At 40.6% G+C, this 27,942-nt stretch overlaps 1 protein-coding gene across 1 annotated transcript; it reads left to right on the top strand.

The window, feature by feature from the left end:
- The first annotated feature begins 382 nt into the window (after nucleotides 1–382).
- Nucleotides 383–26,034, top strand: LOC138046658 (latrophilin-like protein LAT-2). Its single transcript, XM_068893261.1, has 15 exons — nucleotides 383–539; nucleotides 1,077–1,178; nucleotides 5,283–5,358; nucleotides 6,372–6,465; nucleotides 7,053–7,102; nucleotides 8,501–8,621; nucleotides 9,115–9,215; nucleotides 10,552–10,654; nucleotides 12,659–12,809; nucleotides 18,666–18,747; nucleotides 19,659–19,725; nucleotides 22,349–22,431; nucleotides 22,511–22,631; nucleotides 24,033–24,076; nucleotides 24,921–26,034. The coding sequence occupies exons 1-15, from the start codon at nucleotides 383–385 to the stop codon at nucleotides 24,997–24,999; spliced, it is 1,431 nt and encodes a 476-aa protein (XP_068749362.1). The 3' UTR covers nucleotides 25,000–26,034.
- Nucleotides 26,035–27,942: the final 1,908 nt, after the last annotated feature.

Genomic DNA, 27,942 nt, shown 5'->3' with positions numbered 1-27,942 from the left:
CTAACCACTGGGCCGCACCCCTCCACGACTTAATATAATCTCAGCCATCGTCGCTGTTGTGTGTCTATTTTAACCTGTTTGCATCATTATACAAAGTTTAAGACTTTTTGACTGTTGTCCAGATAGTTTTTATAAGTCTTCGCATCCAAGTTGGTGGACGAAAACATATGATCTCTCATTCGCGTCTTTCTTCGACCATTAACATTTTCACTTTACATCATTGTCACCTCGGTTTTGATCGTCCCTTTGCTAAACCTCTGTACTGTACTCATCATAAGAATACAGCTATTACAACACCTCTCGGAAATTTAGTTCAGAGAACAATGAACACGAATGCCTTAACATTATTTTTCTTCAGAAATGGGTTTCATTTATGCTTAATATGACGAGGGATACCTTAAACGGATCTTCTGCTGTGGACGAAACTGACATAGAACGACAAGAAAATGCAATGATGACTTCAGATCTTTGCGAAAATTTTGTCGCTGCTGCCAGCTTAAATGAGTCAATGCCATTCGACGATCAAACAAGTGAATTTGGTGAGTGTCATTTTTTTAAAAATGAGCTGAATAGGCAAAGTTTGTCGATTTCATGCGATACGACTCCTGCTTCAGAGCGAAACATTACAGCAGCTACTATAGCTTCACATACTTTTTACAGCAATTGTAGAAGGGTAGGTGAAAAGTACATCTAAGCCAAGAGGTGCATGGATGGCCATGAAATGACAAGTGCGGGAAAGTATCAAAAGGAAGAGGTACGGAGAGAGTGAAGCAAGGAAGAAAGTATAAAGCTAAGAGGGGGAACGGATAGCGAAGGATGAATGAAAGGGAGAAGGGAGGGGAGACCCATGCATGGGATGGACTGGGAGAGGGAAGGGGTAGACAGCGGAGAGGTTGAAAGTGAAAGGGGAAGAGAAGGAGAAGGGTTTGGATAGTAGAAAGGAGAGAGAAGGGGAGAGTAGAGAGATTATGGAAGTCGGGAAGGGTAGGGCTGGGCGATAAGAGCTTGAAAAAAAATTTGACATGTATTTCTAAAGAAACTTTATCGCTTATGATGTCCATAACTTTTTCTTGAAGAGTTAAGCATGACTCGGATTTTCAGAAAGGAGAGGCTTGGATTGGAATTCAAAGGGGGCGATTGGATTATGATTTCAGTTGACGACACCAATGAAACCAAAGGTAAGCTTTTTAAGCTACTTTTAGATCCAAATGGTAGATCATTTAACTATAACGCGAACATGGAACATTACGAAAGTTATGTCATGGCTTCGGGTTGTTAATCCATCTGATCTACCCACAAACACATGACCTTGAAACGTGTAATTTGCAAGTCTTTTTTTTGGAACAAAGCTGTGGATTTTAGGACACCAATTTTATGCCCAAATATGGACAAAAATGAGATTGAAGCTACTCGCGCGGAAAAATGTGTGAGCTCTGTTACATCCAAATAAGGAAATTTTTGAACTCAAAAAACCCGGTTATGAACCAGAGTTAAACGCTTTAAGATCACGAGCTTCCTATCCACCTTATTATATACTCAACAAAATATCACGTTTCTGATTTGTCAATGACAAATGCATTAGGTTATAAAGTGCAATGCGGAAGTTGCTATGGGAGCACATTGATGGAGTAGTTTCAATTGTGGAGTATATAATACAAAAAAATCGTGTTAAGTTGCGCATCATTTTGTGATTTACGTGCTCGTGTGATGTTTTGAAACTTCTCAAAATTGCACAAGCCGTAGGCACTCGCGTTTATACTATTACTCTTACACATATGTTACCAACAGAATTCGAGATCCGCACTGTAAGTTACAGACCGAGTTTTTCCGTTGATTTATTGCAAAGGAAAGGAACTTTATTTAAGTGTCTAGTCGTTCTAGCGCTGTGACTAATTGGGGACACGGTAAACTGAAATTAACAATGAAAGCAAATCAAGCCAAATGTTAGTTTTTGAGGAGAGGGGAAAACTGGAGTACCCGGAGAAAAACCTCTCGGTGCAGAGTAGAGAACCAGCAAACTCAAGACAACCCACATATGACGCCGAGTCTGGGAATCCAACCCGGGCCACATTGTTGGGAGACCAGTGCTCTCACCACTGCGACATCCCTGCACCTCATTAGCGCGTGAGCCTTTATAAATTGTGTTAGTTAGAGTAGCATATTATGCTACTAGCAGTGCCCATTTCTTGCCCAAATTACGCTCAAATTATGCTCGTTTTCCAAATTATGCCACAGTTTCTCAATTTTTTTTTCATTTTGCAAAATGAATCACCAGAAAATGAATCACGATCGCGCAGCAAAACGTTTTTGGTGTCAAAAGCTCATCTTCTATTCACGGTACTTTGGTTTCGTTGTCTTGACGCAACGGTGTCTGACTATGTTTGCTGGTTCTGGTATGGTCTCTAGCTGCAAATATCGGGCAGTATAGCTGACGTCATTTTCCAAATTTGCAAATGAGAGGTACTGGGACCAAAACCATAAAGCAACTTCCGGTCACCATATAGCAACTTCAGTCATCTCGTGCCAGAATGCCAGCCTCTTAGGGAGGCTCTCTCTCCGTTTCTAAACCGCGAATGCGGCTGGTCTCAGGCTTAGCAATATCTACCGACTATGCTAGAAGTGCTGTTTTTTTAAAATCTGCAAAAATCACGCTAGTTTCCACCAATTAAGCAGAAAATTATGGCAGCACAATCAAAAGCCTAGAAGCGCGAAGCTCGCGAAAAAAAAAAACCAGGCTCTCGAACTTACAATTCGGACCAAGAAAACGAGTTTATTAACATATTTACTAGATCTCTGAGGTAAGAAGGCGTGCGTGGGAAAGGAAAGTAGTTAAATTCAAGTGGAACGTTCATGAGCAGGCCTAAAAATTAATCTGAAAACGAATAAATCTTGTTTATAGTTTTTTAATCAGTTGCTTGCAAAATGTAAACAGTTTCACAAGTTTATTTGGCATAAAAAACCAACTTGCTGAAAAAGGTTGCATCAAGACACAGCGGATCGACAGAGCGGAGGACTGCATCAAAATTTCATATTTAGCAGGTTGTACAGCGGCAAGGACACCCATCGAAGGTCTTCCGCGGGGGGGAGGGGGGTGTATTTGCTTGGTAGAAAAGAAGTAATGGGAAGTTGCTGGGGATGAGATTGTTGTTGTCCTCGCAAATTGTTCTCAATCACCTCGCGGTCGCGCCCCTCCTGGAAAAAAATAATTTTTGTGACATTTATTCGAAGTCAATGTATCCTTTTTATTTTCCTTCCCACCACACCCCCCCCCCCCCCCCCCCTCCCCCTCACCCTTCAACTGAACGCTAGATCTGAGGCATTTTTCCACGCTCGTTTTGGCGTACGATGTAATAAATTGTCTTTTTATGCTTGCTGGCTGGAAAACATCCGCCCGGCGCTGCTTACAAACAAAATTTTTGGTCTGTTTTTGCTGGAAGAGCGGAACAGATCCCCAGCAGGTAGAGAAATTGCTCCAAAAAGGCTAGTAAATTTGTGATTTATTTCATGGCCATGATATATTTTGATGAATTTTGAGAAAATAGCTCGTTGAGTGCCCCTGCAGCGGGCCATACTGAGCAACACGGTCCGTTAAATTACCCAATCTCCTTCATGTTCGAATATACCATCATTTGACCGTTCGCATTATAAAGGGCGTTCTTGACATGAATCTAGTTGAACGGCCTAAGCTGCCACAAATCTCCCGCGGCTCAGTGGACGGGCATCCGAACGTCAATAACTCGACTCCTGCCCACGAGCACTAGGGGGTTCTTTCACCGAGCATTCTTGGGTCATAACAGAACAAGTTATCATTTCATAATGATATGATTTACCGGGCTTGAAAGAAGAAAATTCGCACTTAGAGTGCCTCTGTAATAAAAAAAATCACTTCCTTTTTATCTTCAGATTCTGAAAGTGTGTTTGCTTAACACCTGACTGGCAAAAAAATTTGAGCTTTGATTTTTATCCAAAGGCCGTTTACTTTGAGTGTAACAAAACTGACCCATTGAACTTCAGAGGGTTGGGTCCAGGGAAACGTGACGTCCTCAAAGGCTCACTAGCTTAAAATTTCAGGGTGTGAATGCAGCTCATTATATATACAAAACACGAGTTTAAAAGTCTGAAAGCTCTAAATTCCCGTGCTTCTTATTAATTCTACGTCGTACACATGCATTGCATTCTTAACAGCCAAGTTTCTCCCTCAATTGAAGGATTATTCTTAATTGTCACTTTCTTCCAAGTGCAGTATAATTGTCGTTCATTTTGAACACTGAAAGCCTGATAGGGTTCATGGGAAATGAACAATGCTTTTCTTTTAAAAGCAGAAGCCCAACGTCTGGACTCACAGAACGCGAACTTGGGAATGTGAGATGAATAACCCCTTTACTTAACCATCAATGTCACTAATTTGTCTTCCACTGTAAACGTGTATTAACGCTGGCTAAGAAGCAAGCTTACACAGTGAAAAATATTCGCGGTTGCCAAACTTCAAGGGAAAGCTAACCTTTTTAAAATCAAGCTTTAGACTTAGACCAGTATTCAGCAGTGATTTTTTATATATACCAATTAGTTTTGATAAATAATCGGCACATCTTCTAGTCAGTTGATCTTTAGTGGTTAAGTGGATAAAAACAGTTCTTTCAAAGTGGGTGCTCCGCTTTCAAATCCAGTCCAGTGGCTGCTTTTAGCTTTTTTCTTTTTATTTGCTACCACAAGTCCTGGGAGAGAGTGATCAAAATGGAGGATAATACTTCATTTAAGGCAAACTGACAATGAAGGAGAATCCTTCATTTGAGGAAGAGATCGTGTTGATTTTTAAACTAGTAGCCTTTGACGTAATTTTCTCCTCGATCCAGCTCTCTCAAGATCTTAAAGTTAGAATTGGCGGACAATTAAATAGGAAAATTCCAGTTAAAATAAACAGGCGTCTTTTTCAAATCAAGGCCTAAAACTTTGATCGCTTAGTGTTTTAGTTAACATAGTTTTGAAATCCAAAGAAAAATGAAAATTGATTTTTTGGTCGCAGGGGTACTTTAACATATTAACTCTGGTCTTGGTTGTATATCCCTGCTGCGTGGGTTTGTGAAATTGCAAGTGCCGTGTCTTACGAAGACACTTCAATAGCTGATGAATTTCCTTCGCTTTATGAACGGACCATATGATTGACTGTGATTGGCCACTTACATATTAAATGATTGATTTCTCGGAAACTCCATTGATTGCAGCTCCAATTATACTGATGAACAAACTAGTTACTTTTAGATTCTTTCGTTTTCCTTATTCAGGCTCGGTAGTTATGGGAGTGAGATATAAAAAACTACACAGACTGTTTACAACTGCAAAGAACACGAACAAAAACAGGTATGCCCTCGCCATTCTACTTGATCACCGGTAAGTCCCCCTTGGTTAAATTAAGCTCAAAATCAAGGCACACGTCTTAACGTTTTAAAACATTTGATGATCAAAAAATTTCCAAGCCGAGAGACTGTGTTATCATGATCTTTTGAGACTGGAAAACGGTCATTTTACGTCGTTCAGCCACTGGCCACTTGTTGAACGGAACAGGCCTTGTCTTCTGTTTCGTTCAACTTCGCTTTCGTGGTGAATGGTCAGCTTTCAATTCGTATTCAACATTCAAATTATTTCGGAGAAGAGCTGCAACAAGGATAAACAAACGTTGAACCTTCTTTTTTCGCCAGCTCTCGGCACAATAACGAAATCTCGTACTCTGCGAAACTCTGAATGTATTTGTGGTGGTTAAGGTGCGCCTGGAATGCCAAGAAAAAGGTGATTTTGAATGGTGAAAGAACAGAGCCGAAGTGTGGGGGAATAATTCGCTCTTTTTTTGTTAAACGCAAACTAAGGAAAATCCAAAGTATTCCCCTACATATCGGCATGACTGTTTTGTTGTACGCCATCAGGATACGAAAAATACTACGTGGACAAAATTCCTTTGGACGGTCATTTAAAACCCGCGGTTATCCATGATTTCAAAATTACTTCGAAAAGAGATTACACATTTTAAAACTCAAGAGCAGTTCCCCTCTCCCCCACCTTGTAAAGTGTTGAAAGCCTGAAAAACTACAGGTACATGTTGGGTAGGGTGGGAGGAGGGGGTGGTCACGTACATTTTATGTGTTTTGTGTCCTGTTCAAATTCTTCACGCCTTATAAATACACATTTAATTTCCTTGTTGTCAAAACGTAAAGCCAAGAAAATCATAAAAAAATTACTTCCCAACGAAGTGTCAGGGGAATCCCAATAGACTATAATTTGTTTCTTCCCTCGATCGGTTTGCTGAAGTCTGATGTTAATGTCACTTTTAGTCTTGTCTCGTTATCTTCACTTCATTATGTTTTTGTTTTCTTTTACAGGATGATTAACACCAATATAATGTCAGCTTCACTATTTCCTCCTTCAAAAGCAGAATTGCTAAAAAGTGTCACCTTGGTCTTTAAGAACTTCAAGGTATCAGAGATAACATAATAGACGCATTTTGCATTTTGCGTTCTCACATATGATCCATTAGAGGACAGACGCATAGCTGGCGTCATCATAAAACAATCACAGAAGACGCCAAATTGTGACACCGCTTCGCATGCCACGTTTTTGTTCTTGCCACATTTTGACGTCATGCGGGATCTATTACTAAACAGATGCAACATGCAATTTATTTGCTAAATCTGTTCAGTCCGGTTAAAAGGCCTTTTAGTATGATTGGCTAATAAATCAATGGATCTCAACCTTTCGTAAAAAAATGCATCATCCTAAACTCATGATCTGTGATACTGATCGCTCGCCTAGCTCTGATTGCAGTTTAACTGATTTTGTCGTAAAAAAGTAAATTTGACATATTCAAATTGGAAGAAATACGATGGTGTGATCAAATTTTTGTCATTATTTTTTCTTCGTCCGTAGCATCGAAGACGCGCCTATTGTGTCTATTTGAGAATTTAACTAAGTTTAATCTTATAGCTTTCGTCAGAGCAGAGTTTTCATTGCTTTTAATGGGATGGATAGTTGCACAAGTTCCAAGATTGTTTACTTGACTTTAGCCCGCAGGAAATGATAGAGAGTGTGTGTCCTGGAATATCTCAGAATGCAAGTAAGAAAACTTAAAATGTATATGGCAGATTTTTCTTAATTTACTCAATCGAAACATCATCGTTTTTGAGATTTAAAAAAACCCAAAAAATTCCATACTGATTTCCAGCCTTCACTTTCTGGATACAAAACCGCGCTCGTAAGGAGACTGGGAATGTCAATTGCCCGAAGCGGAAAATACCATAATACTCTTTGTTTGTCTACCCAAATCTTGCATAAGCATTGTTTCCAGCTTCTCTTGGGGCTTGGTCCCAATAGAAAACAAAAACAATGATTACTCAAAAATTTGGGTGGACAAACAAAGATGATTATGCAATACGGCACAGACAGCCGTCAGTTGTCGTCACAGTTGTGCTAGCACCAGTCTCCTTACTAACGCGGTTTTGTATCCCTTCTTCCCCGGAAGCGAAAACGTTGATTTTTCATTCTAAAGGCCGCATGGCAGGAGAATCGGTATGGAATTTTTTTCATTGTTTTCATCTCAGAAAACCATGATCTTTCAATTGAGTAAATGAAGAAAAATCTGTAAAAGACACTTTAAACAATATTTGTGTAATATATAGATTTAGCCAAGCCTAAAAGCGGAGCTTCCGGCTTATTTATTCTTATAATAAGTTAACCTGGCTTGAGCCTGCGATCCAATCGAAATCCAGTACCTGGTCAGTGGTCAACAGCTGACCTCGATGAGCTCTAAACTTGAGCCCTCGACATGGTCACGTGTTACTACTCAGCCGATGCCTTGTTTTGACAGGTGTCAATTGATCATAAAATGATTTACGTAAACTAGCTGGAATATAGCCGCCTGGTTAAGCTCTAAACTTGAGCCCGCGATATGGTCACGTGATTCCGGTCACATTGTCATACATGGAGGAGTGGACGTATGGTCGTACAGGGACCAAAACCAAATTTTCTGGAACAGATGAGTTACCATATTTCTTACCCTTGGTCCTTCGCGCGCGTGGACAGGAGCTCATCAAGGGGGTCTCTATCTCCACTAATTCCTTTGATTTAACCCTTTTCCGAATTTTTAGTTTTAGTTTTATTTTATTTTATTATTTGTTTTTTAGGAACAGGTTATTCCCGCGAAAAGTATCATATTTCCTTTGATGCTGAGATAGCTTTGTTTTGATTGGCTTTTACAGCAGTGGACGTGCTGAATCTCCCAAGGGAGGCGTCCTATAAATAAAATCGAGCCAATCATGACGCACAGCGCGGGAAACGCGCGGGAAACTCCGAATAGTTTCCTTGGTTGGCTCAGACGGCCGCCCGGGAATTTTGAGCTTATCACCGTGCGCAGCACTGCAAAACCAAAACAAACTCGAAATTACTTTCGACACCAATTGAAGATTCATTTTACAAACTGTTCAATGGATAAACTAATATTTCTCTATTCATTAAGATGGTCAGGGGACGGTTGTTACGTCAATTTTACACCCGGCAGCTCAGAAACAGCGTGTGTTTGCAACCATTTAACACATTTTGCAGTGCTTATGGACCTCACAAATGTTGATCCTAACCTGGTAAGTGCACATAAATCTGTAATCGTTTCCATAATAATCAAATAATTTCATAAAACATCATGTCGTGTATGAGACGAGAGAAGCGAGACCAGCACTACAAGATAAGCACGGTCTGAATGACAAAAGTTTTTTTAAAATTGAGCACCGTTTGTATTTATAGAGTTCAAATAGGCTAAAGTTTATACTTTTGTTTTATAAATACCAACAGCAACTTCCAATATATACAATGTATATTTTTTATGTATGTTTTATGTGTTAGAAAAAACCATAAAAGACAAACCGAGAAAAATAACACCCGTGTGAGTTGTTTGGGTTACGGTACTTGCATGCCATTAGAGCAGTGTAAAACATGTTTCGATCAGCCTTAGCTAATAGGGTCGATGACGATGAGATGTTCATTCTTATCTGTACCATTAAATGTTATGTGATCTGAATTGTGTTGTCCTCAGCTGTTCTTCATGAATTATTAATGAATTTTCACAATTTTTAACAGTCTCAAACGGACAGGAACCTATTGGAGATCCTCACGTATGTAGGCTTGGGATTGTCTATCCTGGGATCTGTCATCACTATAATCAGCCACTGGGTGCTAACGTACGTCACAAAAATATATAAAATATATCATCTTAAGAGTTTCTGCGTGGAGTTGTGTTTGTGATATGCAACCAATCTATATAGGCATAGGTCAAAAAGACGTAATAGTAAAGGGCCATTTGCACGATTGTATCATTTTATTAAGGACCTTACGAATCGACGACCTTTGCACGACGGCGCCGTTACGTTGCGTGACATGTCTGCTACGCATGCCTCTATGAGCACTTGCCGGAGTCGCGCGAAAGTTGACGACATTGAAAATAGAAACGAGGTTAGTTGTCAAATTTTCTCTTGATGCCCCAGGTGTTTTTGCCAGGTCGTCAAGTATCACATTTAGGGGCATGTTATTCAAGTAACGACCTTCTACTGCACCATGGCGAATAGTTCAACTAAAAATATAAGCGCTAGCGAAATTTAAAGCCAAATCTTCATGCATAGCACTTGAGACACATGCATAAGAAGTGGTCATCTCGTCAGGCATCTGAAGCTGTTCAGCAAGTTTATAAATGTCCTCCTTAGGCCTGTAGAAACGAAACTGAGCCTTGCATTCATCGTTTGTTTTCTCTTCCGAATCGAACGTTCCATAGTTCCTGTGTGAAAATCTTACAAAAGTACAAATTCTACAGGACGGTGACGCGGTACCATGAGGTGACCCAACGGCGCCGTCGTGCGAACGTCGTCGACTCGTAAGCTCCCTATTTTCAAGATCAGAAAGCTTTAAAAACGTAGTAGTAGTATTAAGATTTTTCTCCTTTTATAGGGAAAAGAGACAATTGGTCGAGTTTGTTTGAGACTAGAAGCTACTCAAAGTATTTTCGAAGGAGGGACTGTGGCCCAGTGATTAGGGTGGTTGCTTCGAGATCCAGAGCTTATGAGTTCTGACCCTTTATTGAATTTGATCCCTGGTTCAACTTCTCGGCTGCACTTGATTCTTAAAACAGTTTTTGCTCTGTTGCATCATTATATGTATCATTTGCCCAAAGAAGCCCCTGTTGGGAGTGGTCACTTAAATATGAATGTATATGTAACATGTGCCGTTATGCAAATGATCTGGGTACAAATGTTGAGGGGCAATCAAAAGGACAAAGGAATCTACTAAGGCATGTATTTTTTGCGTCATGCGTAATAACGGCGATACCACGGACGGTGGTAACAAAAGAAAGTGAAGTGTAAAAACGAGTCCGAGAATAAGGGTGGGGGGGGGGGGGGGGGTGTGAGGAGGAAGAAGGGGCTCTAATAGAACATTTACAGTAGTGGCCCGGCCGCCCACCTCCATTTCATAATTAACGAATAATTGATGTGCGAGTTCATGTTCTTTTTGTTTACTTTTCTCTAGAGAGAGGAGTTTGCCTTTATTCCAGATTCGTGTGAGCTTGATGTCCTCTCTATTGACAGGACAAATCACGTTTCTTGTTGGAATTAATGCCACGGCCAATAAGGTTAGTAAAACCCGAATGAATGAGAAAAATGGATGAGAGAAAGACGAGGCGAACGAAAGGAAAAACAGACTGTCTAATCACGTAGGATGTGAGGCGAGCGCGCTTAGTAGTTACTAGATCGAATTGATACGCCATAGTCAGGTGTGAAACTTTACAACTAGGTAATATTGCGTTAGGTTGTTGAGGTGAAGCTGCTGTGTGTATGTAAAATGTCACCCTCGACGGTCATTAATAACTAACCACTATTATCAATACGCCAGGCCGAATGACAAACTGCCCTCTGTAAAACGCGCCATTTTGCGGGCCAAACAGGAAATGCCCGGGCTGAAATGCGTTTGCCCCCCTGATTCTGATCAACTGCGCATGCAAAGATGTCAAACAACGTCGCTCGGCCAATGAGATCCCGAGGATACCCTTTCAATGCCAAACTTAGCGCGAAATTGTAATTTTTGCTCTTATGTAGCTGATCGTATTATAGCAACAAATTTCCATACCATAGATTCATGCTACATCTCTGTTCAACATTTTTCCTTATTAAATGAATTTGTGCGATTTGGCCTTGTGTATACACCTTATTCCAAAATGGCCGCCATTTTAGTATTCTCTTGTTTCCATGCAAATTGGCCCTTATGGCCTCGTCCATGGTTAAATATTCTAGTGAATTTTACGTTTTTACGAGGTCATAAGGGCCAATTTGCATGGAATAAAAAGAATACTAATATCGCGGCCATTTTGGAATAAGATGTATTGATAATAATGATTAATCACATGACTTTTGTCGGGCATATAGTTCATTCATGTCCCTCGTAGCGTCATTTGCACCCTGGCTCCTCTCGGGAGCAAATGATGCTACTCGGGCCACAAATAAACTATATGACCTCCAAAAGTCATGTAATTGCCTAATTCTCGAAACGAGTGCCAAGGGGGTGCATGGAATGACCGTTGTGTTATTTATTTGTCATAAAGTATCACACATGACTGTGGCATATCAATTTTAGTCACAACTGTTCGAAAATGGTTTAGGATGACTAATTGGTGCGTGCTCTTGCTTTGCCACTGTTTCGCAACCGAGCCATAAATTGAAGTGAGAAAACGAAAGGAAAGGAAAGGAACTTTATTTAAGTGTCTACTCATTCCAGCGCTGGAGCCCTAGTTGGGGACACTGTAAACTGAAATTAACAATTAACACAAATCAAGTCAAATATTGGTTTTTTAAGGACAGGGGAAACCGGATTACCCGGAGAAAACCTCTCGGTGCAGAGAAGAGAACCAACAAACTCAACCCACATGTGACGCCGAGTCAGGGAATCGAACCCAGGCCACATTGGTGGGAAGGGAGTGCTCTCACCACTGCGCCATCCCTGCACAAGGGCCGAAACAAGGGCCTGCACAAGGGCCGAAACTCACACTAAGGCCCCAGAAAACGGGCCAGTTAGTTCGTCAGGGGTATGAAGCGTAGGCCCTGTACTGCATGTATTAATAAAACTGATTTGTTCATAACCATCATCAAAGAAACCAAACACTGGTCGCAAAGACTCGGCGTTATGGTATGACCTAGGACCCGTCGAAAGTCCCGAAACTTTTCGGGCCTTTTTCGAGTGGCATAACTCCCTATGTACTTTATGAACGGAGAGTCACCAAACTTCATAGCCATTTTGCTTTTCGTTATTTTGAAAACATGTCAAAAGGCCATCTTGTCAAAAGAATTGGATAGCAGTTTTGTAAATGCCTTTTCTGGTCCAAAAAGATTTCGGGACGTTGGAGAAACGGGCCCCTGGTTATAATAGCAAACTCCAGATTGGAGCACAAACGCTATCACGAATAGGAATTCTCTGTTCTGCACATGCGCACTAGCTTTGGATTGCGCTATTTTTTTTCTTTGTGCATCAACTCATACTCCACTCTACAGGTCCCTCATGTCTTGGAAGGGAGGTTACGGATCCTAGTGCATCTGTTCATGCAGTCAATCGCACCAATGACCGGCTTCTCAATTATATTTTACAGGGCGCCTGTGTGGCGGCAGCAGCTTTAATGCAGTACTTTTTTATGGCAGCCTTATGCTGGATGCTGGTGGATGGAATTCATCTTTACTTGTTCACTGTTAAGGTCTACAACGTTAGCCATAAAATGCTCGTGTATCATCTCTTGTCATGGGGTAAGCCCATAATGGTTAAAATCAAACTGTATCGATTTCGTAGCTCCTGCAACGTATCATACAGTTCCATTTTACCACAATTGCTTGTAATCTCGCAATCTGATTGGCTAATTTTCCGATGTCGATAAGAGTCTAGACAGCGCTGTAAGCGTCATGCTCGCGTCAATTTGTCACGCAATGTAATAGCCAATCAGGAACGCCCATTCTGGGAAATAAACCAATCATATTGCGAGAAAGTTATAGATAACGCTTTGCTCTTTCTTCGTGTCATGATTTTGGTCACGCTTCGAACTGATAACAATTTTCTTTGGCGTTGAATATTGTGGCAAAAAACAAATCGAAAATGGTTCAGCGTTGTCTGTATTCTTATCGACAACGATATTCGTCGTCACAGTGGTCAAAATTTGTTGTGGACTCACTCGGCTGCGTCTCCTGAGTCAACAACATTTTGACCACGTCGATTTGTTAAGTTGTTGCATTTGCAAGTGAAGTGATGCAAATGAGATGTGGAAGTATTGAGGAATATTTGCACAACTTTTAAAGATTGCAGTTGTATTTAATACATTGAAACAATTCAATGATTTAAGACAACAATGTTTTTATTGACTCAACTGCATAAAAGATGTCTTATAACTGAATTATGAGTAAGTATTATAAGTATTGACTTAAAATATTATTTCCGGCTAACTGTTGCTTCTTTTATGTTCAAATAAATGCTCAAAATAGAGATTTAACGTTCTTTGAGTTTCGATCGGTAGAATTTTTTTGTAATTTCATTTCCCTGTAAAAATTTGCATAACAAGGACAAAGAAAAACATCACGTCACACACGAACAAAATTCAAAGGTCGCATTATTCTCTTGCAAAACAGAGATGTTTCAATTGATAGCAAAGGTGCACTCTTCAGCAATCACCCTTTGAAATTTTAGAGAAATCGACCTTCTGCGAATATTTTATGATTATTTTTTAGAGACGTGATTAAAGGCATGCAGGCAAAAGCGATATCGTAACTTACGCGTCAGGGGCACTTTATCTGCTCCAGAGGAATCTTGCTGGCTGGCAAAATACAGGTGTTCCGATGAGCTGGCTGGGAAATTTATTATTGATAGAGGTTTTGGCTGGGAATTACTGACTTTTTCTGGCATTTCAACCCTGGCTGGCTGTAGAAACTCTGAAACCTTATCTACCTGGCTGGGAAATTTCTTGTGTGTCTTCCTGGGATAAAGGAACAGATAATGCTTTCCCAGCAACACTGAAAAACACCTGAAAATGCTTTAATAACACTTATTTTCATTAACTGGGGTATAATAATACATTTTACAACAAATTGGTCGTTGGGTGCCCCTGGCGCGTCGCCAGAAGTGATGATTTTTTTGTCACAATATGCCTCCCAATCAAAAAGTATCATTCTAGCTAAAATCATTCTAAAAGGTATTCTACGCAAAATTAGGTAATTTTAAGAGTGGAAAACAAGTGAACGGCCGAAGTTATAGACAAGTCACGTGGAATACTAATGATCGATGTTTAAGCAACAGAGTCAGAACTTTACAATTTTTCACATGAATATCGGTTACGATTGCGATGTTTTGCGATAAAAACCAGCCAGATGCCTTCGCTAGGCTCCAAAGAAGCCCACAATGTAATTTTTCCGTAACTTCGACCAAAATTCATTTTTTCTTCCTCGACTGCGGACGCAATTTTTTTCTCGCTGGAGGGTCACAGAATGACGTCAAAATTATCAGGATAGACAGACAGACAGACAGACAATCGAGAAATCGAGATTTTTCCTGGCATATAGAGCACACAGGGAGACCGTCAAGATTAGTGTTGCTGCTCGCTTTGTGGCTCGCAGCAATAATGACATTCCATATCATAAGATAACACAGACAATTCAAACAATGAATCTAAGCATTATGACCATAATCATTGTACTGAGAGATACAGTCGATCCTGTATATAACGGCCACCCTCGGGACTTGAGAAACTGGCCGCTTAATACAGGATCACTAAAAATACTCACTGGGCGTGGTCTAACAAATACACTTCATGGAAGGAAACAATAGAACAATCAACACTCTTTCAAGCGATCTACTGACTTTAAACAAAGTTCAGTGCCAACTTGTAACTTAACGGCATAATAAAAGTAACATTAAAGTATACAGTTATTGTACTGCATTTCTATGACTAAGTTCACAATAAAATATCTAATTCCGTCATTTCATAGTTGTTCAATGTGTATAAATAACGGAAATGTTTCTAATTAAAAGTAGCGCAATAGAAAACAAAACTGTTCAAGTTAAAGTAGTAATAGGGTAGGAAATACGAAGTCTTAAAAAAGTCGGACATGTAAGTCTGGCGCTTCAGCACTCGAAACTTTTATTTGCAGAGCAAGTCGTTAACTGTCAACTTTGCGAGCAAATTATCGGCGGACGTTTTGTAAAACACCCCACTGTTGACTCATAATCTGATGTGGCTCACTTGGAAAGTTCTTTCTACAGCTAAAATATGACAAAGAAACTTCTTCACGTCTACTTTTATATCCGTGGGTACCATGCATACTTCAGTATATGGGAGCCAAAAGTCGATGAGATGTACGCATTGAAGCGAGAGCCGCAAAATAAGGGAGACTCGAATACTGTGGCAATTGTTCGCCCAAAATTACGGAAATCTAGTGTTACACCGAGAGTTACGAGATCTGGACGTGGCAAAACCGCTTCGAAACCATATTCTCACCCTAATTAAATTATGGACGATTATGAAGTGATTGGACATGCACCTAAGTTGATGGCATTGTGGCTAACCAAATTTTGGAAACGGCCTACAAACAAAGGGAAAGTTACGGTAAAGGGCAAGCGAGTTAGGTGGAGGTTATGGCCTGGAAATCCCTTGCGAGTGTAGATTTGAAGGCGATTGATTCTCCATCACATGGCTAAAGAACTAGCTAATTGAAGAGGAATTTCTAGCTGAAGAGTGAAGCATATCTTCAAAACGATTATTTTTTGCGTTTTTGATTTTGTACTGTACTTAAGCACATTGCGGACATCTGAGAAGCGTTAGCGACACTAAAGAGCCGATTGTCAGTTTACAGTAGCTTTGCAAATGAGTTTTCTTCATAGTGATGATGGATTGCATTTTAAACACAATAAAACACCACATAAAATGACATACGGCTTAGTTTCCGTTCAGGGGAGGCCGCTTAATACAGGTAAAAATAACAAAGGAAGACAAACATGGGACTGCCACAGGGTGGCCGCGGCCGCTTAATAGAGGTGCCCACCTAATACAGGTAACCAATACAGCGGTTGTATCAGCGAAAAATCGGGACTTTGAAAACTGGCCGCTTAATAAAGGATGGGCGCTTAATACAGGGCCGTTATATACAGGTTCGACTGTATGTTCCATGTTAACTTCAGTGAATGAAATGACAGATTTACTTGTCCGGCGATGTTGACTCGGGAATATTCGGAAAAAATCCGAGTACTCCTTTGCAGAGGCTAACCTACGACTTTCCGGTTACGAGTTCGGATGCTTTAATTGCTTGGCTCCCACGGTCTCTTGTAGCTCGGTGGTAGAGAATCCGAACTAGTAATCGGAAGGTTGTGGGTATAGATTCGACTCCTGCAAAGAAGCACTCAGATTTTTTCGAGTATCCTCGAGTCTACATCGATAATAAAATTTTTCATAATGATCATCATTATTATGTTCTTTTAGTTCTTATTAACCGAGCGGGAGGTCTGTATGGGAGAATCTTGACCGAGGTCGCCAATACAGACCGAACGCAGTGAGGTCTGTACCAGCGACCGAGGTCAAGATTCTCCCATACAGACCGACCTAGCACGGTTAATAAGATGTTTATTATATGGCCAAACAAGAACAATTTAATTCGTTTAATGTAACTGGTTTGTACTAACTGACATTTTGCTTGCGAACGGCGATGAGTGGCGATGAGCTGAACTTAATTCTGTCAAAGTTTGCTCGTCATCCTCTCTTTTGTCATCATGCTGTTTGGCACTTCCATAAATAAATATTGGTAGAAGAAAATATTAATCAATATATTTTAATTTTAGTTTGCATCTTTTCACCGCAAAACATTACCCGTCTAGATGCCGGTCCAGATGGGAAATCTAGACCGCGGTCAATATCGATTTTGGCCAATCAAATTCGTGAATTTTGTAGTTTCCAGTCCTCGTGAGACAGAGCCATATAATAAAATCCAATATTAACATACGCTGAGTCGGGCACACATTTTCCTCCATTACTTGCTTGCTCGCTCGCTCGCTCGCTCGCTCAGTCGCTGACTGACTGACTGACTGACTGACAGACAGACAGACAAAATCTTAGTTCCAAATGGACTGATCGAACATGGCGTCTCTTATTTCTTTAATATTCTCCAATCCAGTGTCAGTCTTGATTGTGTCAATGTATGCAGTTCTTGGTCTACCTCGATTTGGGTGACCAAGTTGCGGTTTCAAAACAGCACTTTAAAATCGAAGCCGTTTCTTCACAGGTAGCCCAAGCTCGATACACGAGTATCCGCTGTACTGTACTACATTATCCAAGAGTAGAAATATAAGGATTTGTATGGGGAAAACGGTTTTTGTCAAAATTCAAAAAAATATTCACGATTTAAAAGACAAAAATAGCTTACCTTGCTTCAGTCTTGTGTGTTTTTGTCTCTGGTATGATTTCTGGGTTTATTAAGAGCGATTTAGGTGGTTTTTGGTTCCTCTTCTTTTCCCTCTATCAGTATTCTTTCCCAAGGTTGGGCACCGAGACGAAGCCTCCGGAATCATCGAAAGAAAAAAAAATTCGCTACATTCCACGTAGATCACGAACGATACCTCCGCTAGCTATTCGTCTTCTTCATTCGAGCCGCTTGTACACTGAGAAGGAATTAAGAGCCACCAAACTCTGCAAACATTTGCTTGCTTTCAATGGGAACAGCTTGGGTGCTCAATCGTGAGTCTTATTGCGGGTCGCTAAAGGATCTTCCAACGGTTTGGTTAACGCGGGTTGTGAATAAAGCCTCATTCGATGGCTCTCGAAGCAAACGTTTTCAGAGTTTGGCGGCCCTTAATTCCTTCTATCGTCTGTGATCTACTGACGATATATTTCTACTCTTGCATAATATATCGAGCCTGGGGTACCTGTGGTTTCTTCACTGTGAGGAGCACAATGACCAGCTCGTCTTAGTCTTCTCATACGGATTGTTTCACAGACTCTTGGGAGACTCCCGTAGGGTTCCTGATTAGTCATTTGTTGTTGCTTATGTACGTTCAGGGCCGTTCGCAGCATTCTAGTGTAGCATCCATTGACAATGTCCCCCAGCATCTTGGTCAGGGTCCACGTTTCAATCCCATAAAGCATCCTCTGCTATTTGGCTTTAGTCGCCTCCATGGTCTCGTCCCAGATGGTATCTTCAATTCCTCGCTTCATCTTAGTCCCTCTTTTCCCTCTCGTCTTCCCGGAGGACGTGCTTGTTTTGCACATCCGAACTATGTACGTCATCATCTTGTCTCTCTCACTTGAGTGCAAAGTTCGTCCTACTGGGTCCTGCTCCAGATTTCTACATTGACACTTTACTCGGAAGATCCTCCCGAGACATCGATGGTCACATACGTCTAATTTCTTTCTATGTGGATTTGTTTTTTGCTTTGTTTCTGCCCCGTACAAAACCACTGACATGCATGTCTAACGGCTTGTGCCTACACATCTAGATCTTGAGGTTAGATTACTGCTACGAAATACCAAGCGCTCTATGCCTCTTGTTGTTGGTGGTCAACAGCACTGAAGCTATGTCGAAACTTATAGCAGAAACGACAAGGGTGTACTAATATCACACTTCTCTCCATTTCAGGGATACCTGCAGTTTTTGTCAGCATATCTTTGGGCATCGCGACTGGAAAAAACGGAATGGAGAGTTTTGTCAGCGACGAACAGTAAGCTCATCATTTTTGCCACCAAGCTCTTGCCTTAAGAAAGTGTTTTGTTTGTTTTAACTGATAAGGAACTACTTTTCTTCTCCTATAGAATATAAATGGCATGTCCTGTATATCCTGTATATTGATTTGCGGAGTAAAGTGATTGATGACTGAGAAATCATTGCAGCGAAATCAGGCATGGCTGACGGCCACTTGAAAAAATTCGAGGTTTGATCAGTCGTTGAAGCCTTTATTGTTTCTCAGAATTCTTAATCAGCTGCATAAGTTGATCATTTCCAACTGCGATGAACTCTCTGTCAAAATCGCTTCATTGCACCTGTCCATAGACCAAGAGTAACCAGTCTCATGAGATAGCAAATATTGCTGGTCAATAATGTTTTTGTACGAGAAATTCGCTGTTTGCTTACTTTTCTAACAACTTTAATTAAGGTGAAGTTAACTTAATTAACTGTCTCGTATCGCAGTTTCGCTATGACCAACGTGGCTCTGCAGGTGTGTCATTTGAACTACACAAGCCGATTTTTCTTTAATTTTTTTGCATGCGAACGGCACACTGCGCGAAGCTTTAGAGACTCATTGCTGGAACTTTTGGCAAAGTAGAACCGATTACTGATTTACGAAAGTACTTTGGTAGAAACAGAGAAAGCCAGATTATTTAATTTTGTCGGAGGATGTGTTTAAAATGGCTGGAGAATCACCCCATTGTAATGACATTTTGTCTGTCTAACCAATCACGGACTTTCGTTATTAACGTGTTAAGCTATTCCAATGCCGGATTACTTCAGAGACCTTTTTAGAAAAATAGACGAACAATCTTCAACGATTCACAGGAAGGAGTTCAAAACTAAATAACCCATGTTTGGTTTATTTGTTTCTTTGTTTGTTTGTTTGTGTTTTCAAACACCAAGCTGCTGGCTTTCCTCTCGTAGCGGCGCCCTTTGGATATTTGCGACGTTTGTTGCGTTGGTTGAGCTTGTAAGTGAGTTTCGGAATCAATAAGTAGTTTTAACATCAACAGCCGCTGCAGCAACGGCAACGCCATTAAACAAGAATATCATTGGTTACGGATAGTCGTGCTACAAGTATGGCACGCATGTTAGTGCATTTCTTTGCCTTACTTTGCATGCTTAAAGGGGCACTGTCATGCCAACTTTGCTGTTTTTAGGTCAAAAATGGGTAAAAATCTAAATTACTACTTAAGCTCACTCGTACAGCATTTCTGACAACCCACTGACAAGATATGAAATATGTTTAATTATGGCACAAAGAGCTATTCGTATTTAATTTCTGGTGTCTCCAAACTTGAAAAGACTGGCCAGTTTTTTCAAGTTTCATTCCGTTTCCATCCTCATCATCCGTGGATGCAAACAACAAAAAAATAGCTTCAGTGAACTTCAGTGGTCATTGGCAACAAAACTACAGCATTATTTATCGGTTTTTATTGATGCAAGGACGTCTTTTAGTGTTTTGAAGTTTGACTAAAATAGCGTGACACTGCCCCTTTAACAACCACCTGAAATGACCTAATTTAAGATTTCAGAGACGAAAACGTAAGCACACAATGGTGAATCGTGCATTATTTATGTTTACTTTAAATCTAGTCTCCTTCGCAACCGCTTTTGGGTTTTGTTCACGCAGCGCTCCCCTTGAAGAAAAGAGAAAAAATAAAAAAAGGGTGGGGCGAGCGTTGCGCGACCCCCCAATAACAGCTGCAAAACAGACTTCTTCAAATCGGTCCGTAACAAGTCACTTATGGCATACTTTACTCACGTGTTACGTTAACGAGATGGCATTATCACGAAATCCTTAAGATATTGGTAAGTTAGCGTGGATTTTGAAAAGGAGTTATCGTTGAAGTTGCCGCTGTCGTAATAGAGACATTTGGCATCGCGTATTTTGTGTCACGTGACATTGCCTTGCGGTCGAGTTTGCACTTTGCGGTTCAAGTTCTAACGACTGTATACCCTTCTTGCGGCAAGTGATTTACCGCAGACAGGAGCCCATTAGTAGGAGCCTCCATATGCAGTAGATCTTTGAGTCAACTTTTGAGCGTATCTTTCTATTTTTAGAACGAACCCTTGAGCAGGAGACTCGCATTTACATAAATTTACATCAATTTGCAAGATTTAAATACAGTGTTACTGCTTTATTTGTCTTCGTTAGACAGCGACTTTATCTGATTGGCCTTTTAAAACAGTGTGTGCAGAGCCGAGGAATTCTTGGCGTTCTCAAAATAGAAAGATACACAGGTTGACTCATAATGGCGTGTATGAGATAGGCAAGCTCCTACTCATGGGCTCCTGCCACAGAGTTTTTCACCTTAAAATTCTGTAGGAACTCACGTTTCAACCAATAAGTTATGTTTTGTTTTTTTAACTCTTGAGTGAACACATTTTTGCTGATCATTTGCGCCTCCTTGAAGACGCTTGCTCGGTTGAATTAAAACATGTAAAGTAAAACAATAATCCAACATAGCGCGTTTTTTCCCGCCAAATGCTGAACCTTATGCTCAAGTCTATTTTTGTCCCTGCAGCAAACGGCAAACGGCAAATCGCTAACGGCTAACCGCGGTTTGAAGTTTGCGGTCGACTTTGAAAACACGAAGCTAAATGTCCCTAATATTTAAAACTCCGGTGTCTTTTATCTATCTCCTTGGAAAAGAGGTTACATCAAAACGTTCGGTAGCTAAGGAACCACGTTTACCTTACAGGCATTGCGTGCCGTGGAACAATTTTCGCAGCTGAATTCATCCTATCAGATCGTTTCGATAAGCAATGCGAATTTCCATAACAAAAACAAACAGTCGAAAAGCCTGTCGGTTGAAGGTGGGCCTTTAAAGTCACTGCACAGAAGGAGTGACACCAGCGATAGCAATGCGCCTGTGCGACGTCCGTGTGTGGTTTTTTTAGCGAATGTTTAGTATTTTACGGTTAGTAATCGTTACTAATAATTTTCTGGCTAAAATTTCACAAGAAGGACGTTTAATTGTTTAAACGTCTGCACGCTCGGGTGTAGCCATTCAGTCTGATAAAACCCGAAACGAAACATAAAATGCCAAACAATAAGTTTATGATCTGTTATTGTAAATAAACATTTCTTTGACACAAGATACCTCTCGAACCAAGCGCCTTCAAAGGGGTTCGAATCCCAGCCCTTGCCTTCCAAGGTTTAATCAGCTTTCAATATTTGAGCCCAGGCTTCTGCTCGATAAATCCCGAGCAAGAAATGTGGGGGACACTGTTGAAGTGACTGTCGACGTGACTTATTTCGGTTCTCCGTGGTGTATTCTGGGACGATGTCGCGTTAAAAGTCAATGGCGGGGGTGTTACACGCGCTAACTCCAACAAAATTCGGGCAACAACATGTTACATTAAGAATCACCCTGTGCGTTATGTTACACCAGACAAATTTAACAACAATGTTGCGTGTGAAATTGGTTCATGTAACATCACCTTAATCGAGATTGGAGCGGCCCACATCCCTGCCGCGTAAGTAAAAGAAGCCCTTGGGTTGCCTTCGACTGAGTTCGGCCTTCTTCATCTCCTGTCTTTTCCTTTGACAAATGTTCGTTAAGTTGATTGTTACTCTATTGTTTTAGGCGAACACGGTAATTGTCGTGCGAGTGATAAAGGAAATGGTATCAATGCAACATACATCGCACAGGCAGATGGAACAAGCCAGGTGAGATAGTTAACATCTTAAACTTCTGTCTTTTGGAAAGCTCCAGTGCAAGTTTATGTAAACACATTTTTTGTTGCAGATTGGGGATCAGAGCGTGCTTGGTGTTGATGCCCCTGTTGGGTATCACGTGGTTATTTGGTCTCTTGACACCAGTACACACTGCGTTTCTGTACGTTCATGTCATTCTGAACTCCACTCAGGTATGACTTATAATTACATACCAGGTGTTGACTCCTTGGAGAATTCTCGACACTGATGCAAACCCTCGAATGCGTATCGGGTTTGCATAAGTGTATCGAATTCTCCCAACTCCCCCTCGTGTTTAGATGATGCTATGGGAACACGCAAAACGTTCTCTATTGCTTAAATAGCTCGCTCCCTCGAGATGCGCCATTTTTCAAAATTGTTTCATTAGTAGTTTTGAAACCGAAAAGCACAGTGGTTCTCGTTCACCAATTCTTTGCATTAAAACGATTTCTGCTCAAGAAAAGGTACATCTTCCATTTACCGCGCGTGAAAATGTGGAAGGCCGTGACAAGATTTAGAAAATCGCTCTTAAAAACGGTCTTTATACTGAAATTACCCTGCGAGCAGTTGGTTTCTCCTACGCTTCCCGGGAGAGAAACCACTGCGAGTAACCGTTTGATTTTCCATGGAGCATGTGCGAAGTACGTCACATCCCACGTGATTCATTTGACGTCACTTCGTCTTATTTCGCGGGAATAATATGACACTATGATTATTACACAGTAGGCTCGCCCAAACGCAGCCGTTACGTAGCTGAACACACACGCAAGCTCCAAAACAAGTTTACTAACTCGTTTTACCAGTTCAAATTTAATTTAATCATCCTTGGCGCTGGACGGCGGCTCCCTCAAAAAACTAACGCTTTCTCGCAGTGGTTTCTCTCTCGGGAAGCGTAGGAGAAACCAAATGCTCGCAGGGTATACTGAAATAGGTCAGTTTTTCACAATTTTCAAGTTTAAAAGAACAGTGGCACTTTCTTAGATTCTCTTGTACAAGTTAAATGCGTAGATACAACCTTGCTCTTTAAAAAGCCCCGCGTGAAAGTTAGGATTACGACTCTGGTAATCAGAAGAAAAAAATTGCCAATAATTTGGTGGCTTAAAGTTAAGGAGAATTCTATAGAAATTTGCCGACTCGCTTAACTTTAAGCGAGTTGGAAAAGGAACTGTTTTCACGGAATTTTCCGTTGCCACTCGCTAAGCGACCTGAGAAACCGTTCGTGAAAACACGGCCAATGGACCTGAAAGCCCCTCTGGGAAGTAGTCAATTTAGTATGTATTGTATGTACGTATTCGAACCCCGTGACCGTGCAATTGCGTCGCACTTTATTCTTTGATTGCATTCACGTGACAAGACGACCATGTTGGTGCCAAACAAGAGAAAGAACTACAATAATTGGAGCATAATAACTGGGTCAAATTCCCAGAAGACTTTTTTATTACTGTTCTTTTCACCAACGTGGCCACCGTGACGTCAAAATTCGACTGAGAAAATGCTTTGAGAGAATTATTTGATGACAATTCAACCTGATCCTGTAGTAATTCCCAGTGTAATTTTTTCATTCTTTCCCAAAGGGGTTCTTCATTTTTGCTCTTCATTGCTGGCCAAAAATGAAGAGGTAAGACAGAGTTACTTAAGGTTTTTTGAATTGTAATTTTCAGTAAATTATACAAAAATACTGTAATTCCAATGCTTTGCCAAATATTTCGAAGTGATTCTTCATTTCATTCCCCGGAGGTAACATGTAACGTCTCTTCTCGTACAATCTCGAAAATGCTCCATTTCCACAATTTAGATCCTAGTAGTCAGTATATATGGCGGGACAATTAATTGGCCACTTTGAGGTCGCGCGGGAGACAGGGTCGAGAGTCTTATTGAATTGCTTTGTGGGAGTGTTTTGGGAAAGAGCCAGTTTGATCTGCAAAGTAAAAAGACTTTCGTATACTCTTGTACGATAACGATTAACTATCTTTATAATTTAGTAAGTAAACGTCGCATGTACCTCAAACTCACTGACCTTTTAATCAAATCTTTTCGTTTTCGGGACAATTTTGCACCTTGGCAAGCGAGCCATCATTGTACAATATTCTGGTGGTTTAGGAAGCTCAGCTCCTGGTATATTGTTTTCTTGTAATTTGAGTTCTTGCTCCGCGCACACAATAATGAAAATGAGTCTCCCAATGGGTTCACAGTGCAATTCAACAAGGCTGTTTCCCGTACATGATGATGTATGTTATACGATACGAAACGTCAATTTAAAATGCTTTATAATGTTTATCACCGCAGTTTGCTTTCAATTATTGTTTTTGATCAAGTTAAAATGGCCTAAAAACAAGAGTATTTATAATTCAGTCTCGTCGCATGCACTGTCGTTATTATCACGCAAGGATTTCCTGCCTAACTTCCGACGAAAAAGCTACGTGAGGAACATTAACGATAACTTTTTTTTTCTGATATTATAGATCACGGATATCTACATCGACGGAAGAAAGAAAGCCACAAAACAGCGACAAATTCGATCAACACACACATGACACCTAGTCTGGGAATCGAACCCTGGGTACATTGGCGGGAAGCGAGCCATCGTCATCATATCTTTAATTAACCTTCGGATTTTAGAATAGCTTGATTTAGCTTATATCATCGAGAATTTACTCTCCCTACCATGATACACCACATAGGACAGGCCGCAACACCAGGAACTTCATGCTCTACTCTGCGAATAGTGTGTAGGTTACTTTTGCCCGACAGGGGCCCATTACCCGGAGCCTCCATCTTCCATATTAACACTCTAAGTCAACCCTTTCCCGTATCTTTTTATTTTTAGAAACACCTTCAAGCGGGGCTTTAGTGAGTGTTTTCACAATAGCCAATGATAAGAGACCAATAGTCAGCCATTTATTACGTCACACACGTATGTGATGTATGTAAGCCACTTCACGTATGTTCTCAGTCACATACGTCAAAATATAGTAGTTCTAAAAATAGAAAGATACCCGCAGGACACGGTTGACTCCATGGTTCAATACGTATGGAAGCTTCGGGTAACGGGATCCTGTGCAATTACCATTGCGCCAGCTCTGCTCTCACGACTTCCTAGTGTCATCTCCGCTTAACTCCTGGATGCTTCGAATTGTTCGTTGAAGTTTAGCGATCTGGAATAACAAGGAAAGAGTTTAAAAACGTACATTAGCGTCGTAGATCTTAAATTCCCTTATACGAGGAACCAACCCTGTCACAAACATGTTTTAGAATGGTGTCCTGGTAGCTGCCACCGTCGTCTTTCAGAAAGCGCCTCCATGGTGTCGCAGCACCCGCAGAGGGATCCCTAATCCCTCAAGCTGTTTTGTTCCCTTAACAAATCAAACCTCGGTTGGATAACTTGCTTGATGTCCAGCCCATTAAAACGCATGTTGAATTTACGGAGGAATAACAAGATTTTTGTTTAAGAGGTTAAACAAGATATGTTCAAAAAAACCATATCTCAGTGCGCGGCCATGCACTCTTTTAACTCAAAGATTTTCTAACTGCATAAAAAAGTAAAAAATAATAAGTAGAACATCTGTCATTTTAGTAGTACTTCCGACCTTCAAGATTTCAAAATTTTCAGGCGGAAATTTCTCCAGAACCGCCTACAAGTTGGCGTCTCCGGCGTTTGCTTGCCCCCCCCCCCAAACCCAGTACAAAATACGCTCCGCAATTCCTGTTCAACATGATCTCTCCTCTAAATGAACGATTATCGTTCATGATTCGTAATTTGCTTTGAATTTACTATTATCGTTAATTTATGACGTTGTGTCCCAGGACTTGTGGTAGCAGAGAAAATAAGGAAATAAAAAGTCGTGTCCCATAGAATATCCCTGCTCAAAAGTAATTAGGCCTAAGCTAGAACAATTTATAATAATAATTTAATTTTAATATGCATTTTGGGGTTCTCGTATTTCCTAATGTGCTTCGTTTACTTGATTATAAAAAAATCGTTAAATTGTACCGTAAATTTACTGTGCGTGTTATCCAGACTGTACTGTAACCCGCCCTGCAACGTAGTATTGACTTTTATTTTAAGTTATTGTAAAATGAATTAAAAATATCCAGTACATACATTTGAAGATACAAAAATAATAATAATAATAATAATAATAATAATAATAATATGTCATAAGTATGGGTAATCAATAAGTGACGCGTGAAATTAAGGAATAATTTCAAGCACGCAAGTGAAATTAATTTTCAAACCAGGACGCCATTTTAGCACTAAAAGTTGCCATGGCAACAATGTAATTTCACATGTGAAATTATAAACTAACGCTGAAATTTCGCGCCAAAATTAAAGAGTAATTTGCCACTAATGATATTATTATAATAATAACATATACCAATGCGCAATGATGACATAGGAAATCCAGAGGCTCCTTAGCCCCATCTCTAAGCCCAGCAAATCGCGGCAAAATAACAAATGCCGTCCTAAGAAAATATGTCTTAAGATGGCGCCTAACAAATGCCGACCTGAGAAAAATGTCTTAAGATGGCGCCTACACGCATCCAGTCTGTCCATATCACGCATTTCCTTAGGTGGTGAATTCCATAGGCTTGGTGCCCGGGTTAAAAAACATCCGGTCTTGAAAAACATTTGCTGCTTTTGAGCACTGCCGAGGAACGGGACATAACGTCGAGCTTCGAAACCTTAAGATCTCCACCAATGCCGACCACACCATCCAAAGTAATTTTAAGGAAAACACTTCAATAAAACAAAGCAAACTCTCCCTGAAGAAGGATAAGGGAATGAACCTTCCGGTCGTTTACGACTCTCTTCCAGGGATGGTATGTGCAGGGATGGCGCAGTGGTGAGAGCACTCACCTTCCACCAAGGTGACCCGGGTTCGATTCCCAGACTCGGCGTAATATGTGGCTTGAGTTTGTTGGTTCTCTACTCTGCACCGAGAGGTTTTTCTCCGGGTACTCCGGATTTTCCCTCTCCTCAAAAACCAAAATTTGATTGGATTTGCATTAACTTGTTAATTTCAATTTAGTGTCCCCGATTCGTGCTCTACAGCGTTAGAAGATTATAGACACTTAAATAAAATTTCTTTCCTTTCCTTTCCTTTTTCTCGGGATAACGAAACAAAGAAGTCATACGATCTCGTTTATCTACATTGCTAATGAAGTTCGAGAAATTCCAACGGAATATCCAATTTGTCACGCACGTTATTTGCTCTTATTCTTGGTTGGTAAGAACAATAACCTGTCTCTCCGCTGGGAACTAAACTTTGTTAGTATAAATACACAGGTGATTATACAAAATCGGGCGCTCTCATTGGCTCGCTATCTCGGTTTATCAGCCGATAATCACCTCGACGGACAAAATGGATGCCAGTAGTCGTTTTGCCACTGTAAGTGAAGATAATTTCACGTTGAAATTTTTTTTTTTCTCTCTTTTTTGAAATAATCACCTGTGTATTTATACTAAAATAATTATTCGCCTCA

Source organism: Montipora capricornis, chromosome 4, assembly GCF_036669925.1.
Source record: "Montipora capricornis isolate CH-2021 chromosome 4, ASM3666992v2, whole genome shotgun sequence".
Lineage (NCBI taxonomy): Eukaryota > Metazoa > Cnidaria > Anthozoa > Scleractinia > Acroporidae > Montipora > Montipora capricornis.
This window is presented reverse-complemented; position numbering and strand designations above follow the sequence as displayed.